We start from the raw sequence: 9,298 nt of genomic DNA, 5'->3' as shown, positions 1-9,298 counted from the left end.
ATGCAATGGGCGATGCGTCTGAGGGTTGCTCTCTATATAGCACATGCTTTAGATCATTGTGCCAATCAAGGCCGTCGCTTGTATCATGACATGAATGCATATCGTATACTTTTTGATCAGGTAAAGTGCGTTTTCTATTTCCCTTTGTAAAGTTTATTTGTTTGTACCAGAGTTATTCTTGAATTATGACCTCATTCACAGGATGGAAATCCTCGGCTTTCATGTTTTGGCCTCATGAAAAATAGTAGAGATGGGAAGAGCTACAGCACCAATCTAGTTTTTACTCCTCCCGAGTATCTAAGGACTGGTGAGAGTCTCAACCATATTTTGAGAACCCGGAACTTACCAAATTTGATGTATGTAGTTCCCTTGAATTTTTAGTAACAAGACAAATTCGTAAGGGTATGATTTCTTTTGAAATTTCTAGTCCATTACATATGATAGTGATAGAGAAAAAGAGTTTATATGGACTATGATTAGGTCACATGGCGGTCATGCTAGCTTTTCGGTACAGTTAATGTAATTCCTGTTTTTTGCAAAGAAAAGAAGAAATAAGGGGTTATAGGAACTGTTTATGGTTTTACTGTTTCATAAGTGGGTTATTTTTGACATAATTGGTATGTGCAGGCAGAATAACTTCAGAGAGTGTTACATACAGTTTTGGTACAGTATTGTTGGACCTTTTGAGTGGAAAGCATATACCTCCAAGTCATGTAAGAACGTTATTTTTATTTTGAAAGAAAATATCTTGAAATTAAAGAATTTTATCTCTAGGCATTAAAGATTTTTTTTTCTTGATATTAAAGAAAGAGATTTTGCTCTTGACAATGTGGAGATTTCTTGGTATCAGGCATTGGATTTGATTAGGAGTAAGAACATGCTATTGCTTATGGATTCATATCTGGAAGGGCAATACTCTAGTGATGAAGGGGTTGAGCTTGTTCGGCTTGCATCAAGGTGTCTACAGTTTGAACCCCGTGAGAGGCCAAGTGTGCGGAATTTGGTGACATTACTCACTGCACTTCAGAAGCAAGCAGAGGTCAGTAGTATGTGTTTGTATTTAATTTTTGGTTAAATTTGTTTTTTTCATGAGGGTGCGATCCTTTTAGCGATTTGTATGCAATTTGCAATCTGCTATAAATTTGTTGAGTTTCTAGATCTCTTCTATTTGCTGTACGACTCTATAAAAGTCTACAAATGGCTGACCACTTTACTGTTGAAGCAACTACCTAAAGGCCTGTTTGAACAAGTTAATGAAACTCTATTAAATTCCAAAAATTTGGTACAAAAAAGTTTAGAAGAGATAAACTCGTGTGAAACAATTGTGGAGATAGCTGGTCAGTCCCACATATCCATGAATATTACGGCACAATCTGTAGAAAAATATCCAAACTTATGCATAGAGAGCATGTACACATAGAGATAAAGACATACCTTTATGCATATGCATATGCTTGCATATGCCCCCACACACATGTATGCATACCCACAAGCATATGCATACAGATTTATATATTTATGCAGACAATTATCTTCTATCTTCTCCATATTTACTTATGTATGTATATATTAGACATGCACTTGTATATTTATGTGTATACAATACTATACATGTATGTGTATATGTACATATATACCCAAACACACAGATATATGTATTTATATAAATATATTACATTTCCCAGCATTGTGCTTTAACCTAAATTGAAATTTTCTCGAGTCTATATATATATACTCATTGAAACCACACTTATAATGGGGTTCTTTATGAGTCTAAAGCATTATGGTGTTTAGGACGCATACATTCCCCCCGCACCCAAACACAAAAAAATTACCCATAAAAAAATATCTATTTTATGGCTCAACCGTTGGGGGTAAAAAAATGATCCAAAGGGAGGTTGATGCATTGCTTAAATTATTTTCCAATATGAATGAGCACAGTAATTAAATCCAAAGGTATGTGGTTTGTCTCATCACTGTATCTAAAATGTCTAGTTTCACATGTCTTTTTTTAGGTTCCATCGTATGTGTTGATGCGAATAAAGAGACCGGAGAACATCCAACCTCAATTTCATCCGGTGTCTGCAATGTGGGAGGCTTGCTCCAGGAACGACCTTGGAGCAATGTATGATTTAATGCTGAAGACAGGTTACAAAGATGATGAAGGAGCTGAAAATGAGGTCATTCCATTCTATATAATGTTTTCTTTTTCTTTTTCTTCTGGTTGCATGGCAATTCTTTGTTGGTCAAGTATTTGTGGATTTACTCCTATTGTAAAAGACTAATGCAATACATGAACATATGCATCACACAGACATACACATACACACACCATTTATACACTAATATATGCATATATATGCTATATAAATGTTACATGTATGCATATGGAGTTGCATTCTCATCATACCTCTGACAATGATTTGTGACTGCAGCTTTCGTTTCAAGTCTGGACAAAACAAATGCAGGAAATGTTATCGGCAAAGAAAAGAGGCGATAGTGCATTCCGAGAGAAGGATTTCAAAGCAGCCATTGATTGCTACACACAGGTAGTGCTCTCATACCACATGTGCACATTGATGAAAAATCCTTATGGCAAAAACACCTGGCTTCTGTATTTGCATGGTCATCCTATTTGTAAATACAAATACTATATAAAAGGAATTAGGACATAAGTAGGTGAAAACAATGATTGCATGGATTCCTCAAACTTTGCAAATGGTAGATTATTTAGGGCCAATTTAACAATGTGCGGTCACAATCCACATATAATATATCTGACCCAGAGTTTCTTTTCATAACTTCATCTGAACTCTTGGGTGTCTTTGAAATTTCTAGAATTGCAGTCACTATCCACATATAATATATCTGACCCAGAGTTTCTTTTCATAACTTCATCTGAACTCTTGGGTGTCTTTGAAATTTCTAGAATTGCAGTCACTATCCACATATAATATATCTGACCCAGAGTTTCTTTTCATAACTTCTTCATCTGAACTCTTGGGTGTCTTTGAAATTTCTAGAATTTCTCAATCAAGCTATTTCAAATGGAAGGATCATAATATATGGTTGGATGAGTGATGACATATAGATCTAGAAAAGAGCCCAGAACACCCAAAAACACAAAAACATCCTTAAACTTGTTCACCTGGGTACTCAAAAACACAAAAATACCCCTAAAAATGACCAAATCAGTAAGGGCAAAAACACCAAAATACTGTAAGTTGTTGACATTTCTTAGGGGATCCTATGTATCTTCAAAAACCCTTTTTTTGGGTTTTAAATTCAGCCCTAATGTTTTGTGGAATGGAATTTTCAGTTTATTGATTTAGGATCAATGGTGTCCCCAACGGTGCTTGCAAGGAGAAGCTTAGCTTTCTTGTTAACTGATAATCCTGATGCGGCACTTGGAGATGCAATGCAAGCGTTAACTGTGAGCCCACAATGGCCGACTGCATATTATCTCCAGGCAGCTGCTCTTACAAAACTTGGGCACCAAGAAGACGCTGAAGAGATGATGAGAGAAGGGCAAGCGATCGAAGCCCAACATCCTCTTTAACTCTAAACATGTGAAAAAACAAAAATTCAAGAGCTTTTTCTCGATACATTCTTATACACACATCTAGCAATGGGCAATCTCTATGGAAAGTGCACAAATGCCTTCTTGTTTGCGATTGCTATCTCTCAATTCCAATGCACTTTGAAATCCACTGAGAGAATTCTATTTTGCCATATATATTGTGTGTATGCATAATGGAGATTTGTCACGTCTCTCTTTAGTTTCAATTTCTTTGAATTGTTGGTTTGTTTATTGTGAGTTTAAATTGAGGCTTCTCATTAGGGGTGTAAGTTGTTACTAAACAAAATGAAAGAAAGAATCATATTGTGGACATTAGAGTTTCAAACAACTCTGATCCAATATTAAGAAGTCAAGAAGACAATGATTGAGTTCCATTGTGAAGAGTGAATGTAGAGTCTAGATATAATCCTTTGACATGATAGAGCTATATATTTTGATTTGGCTATGAGCTTAATCTTCTGCTATGCAACTTTTGGAACATTCAGGAAGTGTTCAACTGTATTAATTGTTTACAAGAACACGATTTTTAATTTACAAGCAGACAATTACAAAAATTATTATGAAACTTTACAAGGAAACTGATGATGCTTTCTTGGATGGTGCTGTCATATATGATATGTGAATGCAGCTGCGTTATTGCGAAACCAATTATGAACTGATCAATGAGATTGTCTTGTTTCTCAAATTTGAAGAACTGATGTTACAAACTTGGAATTCTATAGTAGAATCTAGGAACAAAGGGCTATTCAATTCAAGGCATGCTTTGATTGTTTCTTAATCACGTCCACGTGACATAAGAGGCAATATGGAAATAATGAATGTTATGGTGTGGTTTAGTATTATTTTCAATATAGAGGTTACATGGTAAACTTATTGAGGATAAATTAAAGTGCGACTAACATATGTTAGAAAGAAGTCATGTAATGTCAACAATGACTATGTACTCAATGTACAACACAATCTTAAAATGCAAAACCTTAGTTAGTTATGTACAGGTCATGTGGTTTAAAATATGGTAATACATATAGCCCATCCATAATACCAGTTAATCTTAAGAAAAAATATGTGTGTTGATGATTGGCGATTTGCTTCTTGTAACTTCGCGTGGTTATACAATGCAAAACATGACAACAATATTTTAAAGGAACCTCACAAGATTCCCTTAATTTCAAATATTCTCCAAACTCATATCTTTATATATTAGTGCGTGCACACTTTGTACATTCAACTATTGACTTGAGAGGGATATTTGAACTATTGACTCAAACCCATGTTTGATGTCATTTACAGACCCATAGTGAATCCTATCATTGAAAATTATATTCATGGTTGGCTCACCATGCAAAACATCATAGATACATTGTCGGGTCACTCACAAATGTCGGATCTTCTTTTAATGCATAGTGACCCATGATTCTGAACATGGTTGTATAGTAAACAACTGTCTCACAAGATCAACAAATGAGGAATTGTATTTGTGCTAGATATCTTAGCTTTGAGGGGTTGGATTCTTACTGGATTAACAAATGAACAATTTTATTTTATAGTCCATTTGAATACTATGATCTTCTCGATCTTTATGCAATCATCGAATCAAATGCATCCATGTGCCATGTTTTAACCAATCCTAGTGTACTTGTAACCAAAACATGTACGATTACTAAAAATGCGCAAAGGATGGTAGGAACCTCATGCACACTTCTTGAGTTGTCAATCACCCCATTTGAATATAATTTATGAGCCTTCTATTTGCAATATTGATCCTTAGTTAGCTTACAAAGAAAGGAGGGATGTTTTTTGCAAGACACCATTACCTTGCATTGGATGTACTAATAATGATTATACGTGTTGATAATATCCATTTGTATGAGAATGAAAGTGCAAGAAATTTGTGCACTCACTCAATGCACCGATTTTAGTGCCATGAGACCAGGTCTACAATTCACTATCTTTAGGTATACAACTATATGTAGTATGTATATGTGACCAAGTGAAAAGAACGTGGGCCCAGATATTTTAAAAGATATGAAGATGCAATTGATTATACTTATAGCTAGAAATAGATGGCATTCAAGCTCATGTGGAAAAGACCACACGATAAAGACCAAGGTCGCATTGTTGATGACATGGTATTCCTTCTCTTGCTCGTTGCTCATAATGTCGTCCACACTCAAGTGCGATCTTAAGAGTGTAGGTATATTATCTTCATTCCGCTCATTATCTTGTCCTCACTCAAGTGTGACCTTAAGACTATAGGTACATTATCTTCATTCAATAACTTTAACGATTTGATCTTCTCTATGTGGAATATTGCTCTCCAACTTTCTTCTCTTTTTATTGAGTGCTCAGATATATTGCAGATTGAATGTACCATGAAAATTGGGGGCCATAAAAGACAATATCCCTCTCACCTCGGAAATCTCACTTTGAGCATAAATTGACAAATAGTTTTTGCTTCGTTACAAAAAATATATTGCACCATGGTGTTAGTTGGAGGACCGGGAAAATATTTTTAACATTATCGTTATTGTTTGAGTCATTGGCAACCATCTATTTGAAAGCAAACAATTTTGATAAAAGAAGTGCTAGAAACCTGTAGGCAACAAAGCCCACCCATCGACTTTGTCAAATGTGTCAAATGTTTACAAATAAAACAATTTTACTTAGTTGATCAATACACTTATTGCACCATCGAATGGAATTGTTAAATTAATGTTCGTAGTTAACACCCGACTCACTTCTTGACTTGATGTTATATTGATGCTCAAATTCCCATTTCCGTAAAATTGTCTAAACAACAATTGAACTTGGACAAAATCTAGGCATATAATGTCGAAGCATACCAAATGAGTGGAATGGAGCATGATCCAAAGAAAACCAATTGATGTCCAATGATCAAATGTGAAACATTGACACATGCCTCCTATAGAATTATCTCTTCAAACCCCCCTTTTCTTTCTTCCACCAATGGTTTATATTATGCCTAATGTGATTTACATGATACATGGACGCTTTCAAACATCTTAACAACTTCAACATAGATTTTTACCTTTTCCAATTGCTCTTAGGTTGCCAAGACATAAATATCTCCCAACACATTGCCAAGTATAGTACAACATGTTTTTCTAGCAATCCCTTGTCGATGATCTCCTTATGAACTTCCTTTCCCTTATCAACAACTTGTACATACCCATTAGACAACTCTTCAGACAATACCCTTAATTAATATCCTTCCACATATCCTTGAAGCTCATGCCGTCATGTGTTTCGTATGCAAATTCTAGCATGCACTTTAACACTCATAAGAATGACATGAGTTCTAGCTCATTCGCTATGTTGATCTTCAATGTAAATGACAAAAGAGATTGTGAAAGATATAGGTCATGGCATTGAGATATTGTTTAAACATTGTGGAAAAATAACATGTTTATAAAACTTTCAGGGAAGTTGAAATGTTTGTTAGCATGATATTGCAATTAGTAATGGTTACACATATACTCATGGAAGATTAAATAAGCAAGTTAGTTTGTTATGAAGCTTGACATGGTGTTTTATAAGGATATGGAGAGCCCTTAATACATCAATAACCATGGTGAAAAGATGAACAAGCTTGACACTTTGATTATGGATTATAAGGATATTGGAGAGTCCTTGAATCTACTAAACAAATATTTGCATAAATACAACCCTAGAAAGGGCAAGAATATTGTATATGATTTGAATGAAGTTTAGGAGTAACATCGTATTTAAAGTCATAACAACATGTATGTACATGTTGCACAAGAGAAAAGGTTTCAAGCGATTGTATGTGCTACAACTAGTTAGACACACATGAGGAAAGATCACAAAACTAACCACCAAACCTATTTGTTGTTATAAGGATGTTGCATAAAGAGGTAGGAGAATCTATCTTGCCTATAATTATTGAGAGGAACATGTACATGACCAAGGACATGGTAATTGTCCCCTACATTGCGTGGGGACAAGTCATGTGTTTATATCCATGAAATTGCTTGAAAGAGGGCTAGAAAAGCTTAAACTAACATGTCGACCCAGATTTGCAGCGTAGAGCTCCAGCATCTGCAGTGAGGATTGCAACAAGTGACGAAGGTTTTGCCAATCCACCTACCGATGCGGCCTTCTCGTAATTCGAATTAAAAGCGCCATCACCAGAAGTTACAAAGAAAGCCCCATTGACAAGCAAATCTCCCTCAGAACGCCAATCCCATGTCTCCCATTGGCTCTCTTTTGTGTCCATCCTCATTGTAACCTTCCAATACATTTTCGCACATATATATTGTTAGTCTATCTATATATTTGGACTCCTAATATTTTCAAGAACTATATCCAGATATATCATATAATGTAATATTGCGAGTGGAAATCTCATAAACCCTAGAAATGATTAGATTTCCTTGCTAAAATTTCCCTTACATTTCTTATGGAGCCCTTGGACTTCTTTCCAAGTTTTACTATGTTTCAAAAGGCCCTATCATAGTAATTCCTAGGTGAGGAATGCACATTCACAACTTGAGCCTCACTAATGAACAAAACAAAATTATCCATGATCAAATGTTAACTTTGTAATAAAAAACTTACATCCTTAGCAAATGGATTCATTGGGGCAGTGTATCGGTTGCCTTTACTACTGACAGTAGGCGCGGCGCTACCTCCGATGGCATACATTTCCCAGTGAGTGTAGTCATTGTTTATGATCTCGAAGAATCCATGACGACATCTTCACATCATCGTTCAAAGAAGAGGACTAGATGTTGAGTACATGTTGGCATAAGTGTTAAACAAACAAAATGACATTGTAAATGGGGAAATATATTTCGATGATTAAAGGATACAAACTATAACTCTCACATATGTAACTCAAATGGGGAAAATCTAAGGAGAATCACATGGGTTGCATTGGTATGTACATTATAGTGTGGGGAAAACTCCAATTTACTCATGTCCATGTTTTTTGTTACTTTCCGAGTGACGGCCCTAAGTTGTCCATTTTCAAAAGACTTCTCGAATAATATTAAAGAGTGACAACTTATCTATACCTCGGCATACGTTGGACACATCCTTCTCCAAAATGATTGAACGCAATCGTGACTTGCATTGACTTGTCCGCAATGTATTCATCGCTATGTCCGAGAAGCATGACCTGACTCAAGATGATCACAACACAAGAAAAATTGGGTATTTCAAACTTACACCATCGATCGAAAGTGAAAATTTAAGTTAACATTTAAACATATTTAAAAAAGCATAATGGCATGTAAATGCCAGTCATTTTTGTCTGAGACGCCCACGATTAATCTACGGGGACGGACGTGAATTAAATGTATGTCAAGTTTGTTCAAAGCATCAAACACCCACACATGATTAATCTATGTCGTCGATCTTTTGTTTCGAAGATCAAACAAATGAATCTACGGGATGAACGTTTGTTCAAGATCGGTGTCGGGCGTCGGGAAAACTTTCCTTAGAATGAAAATGCGTGTTTTTCGGGACACTAGACACTCGACCACCTAGTAGAAGTAGTAGGCCAAACCTTGTTGTGTTGAGAGAAGTAGCTGTTGGACACGGTGATGGCGGTGGAGCCCATGATGGCGTCGAGGAGACCATCGGAGCATCGGGCGAGGGACACGTGGTCGACCCACACGTGCCTCGCGCCGAACAAGGAGATGCCGTCGCCGTCCGAGAGGGTCCTCCACCCGT

At 36.1% G+C, this 9,298-nt stretch overlaps 2 protein-coding genes across 2 annotated transcripts; one reads left to right on the top strand and one right to left on the bottom strand.

Moving 5' to 3' along the window:
- Window positions 1-3,786, top strand: LOC147847197 (serine/threonine-protein kinase BSK5-like). Its single transcript, XM_087339457.1, has 7 exons — window positions 1-120; window positions 202-307; window positions 628-713; window positions 851-1,039; window positions 2,016-2,180; window positions 2,436-2,549; window positions 3,320-3,786. The coding sequence occupies exons 1-7, from the start codon at window positions 1-3 to the stop codon at window positions 3,557-3,559; spliced, it is 1,020 nt and encodes a 339-aa protein (XP_087195583.1). The 3' UTR covers window positions 3,560-3,786.
- Window positions 3,787-7,173: 3,387 nt separating this feature from the next.
- LOC147847196 (putative pectate lyase 8) lies at window positions 7,174-9,291 on the bottom strand. The gene is made up of 4 exons (XM_087339459.1): window positions 9,132-9,291; window positions 8,638-8,741; window positions 8,180-8,318; window positions 7,174-7,850 (listed from the first exon to the last, which is right to left on the bottom strand). Exons 1-4 carry the CDS (start codon window positions 9,183-9,185, stop codon window positions 7,620-7,622), a joined length of 528 nt encoding a protein of 175 aa, XP_087195585.1. The 5' UTR covers window positions 9,186-9,291; the 3' UTR covers window positions 7,174-7,619.
- Window positions 9,292-9,298: the final 7 nt, after the last annotated feature.

The sequence above is a fragment of the Azolla caroliniana genome, unplaced genomic scaffold (genome assembly GCF_043228905.1).
Source record: "Azolla caroliniana isolate FFs.n. ecotype wild unplaced genomic scaffold, voAzoCaro1.0.p SCAF_1373, whole genome shotgun sequence".
Classification (NCBI taxonomy): domain Eukaryota; kingdom Viridiplantae; phylum Streptophyta; class Polypodiopsida; order Salviniales; family Salviniaceae; genus Azolla; species Azolla caroliniana.
The sequence above is the reverse complement of the archived record's forward strand: the minus strand, read 5'-3'. Positions and strand labels throughout refer to the sequence as shown.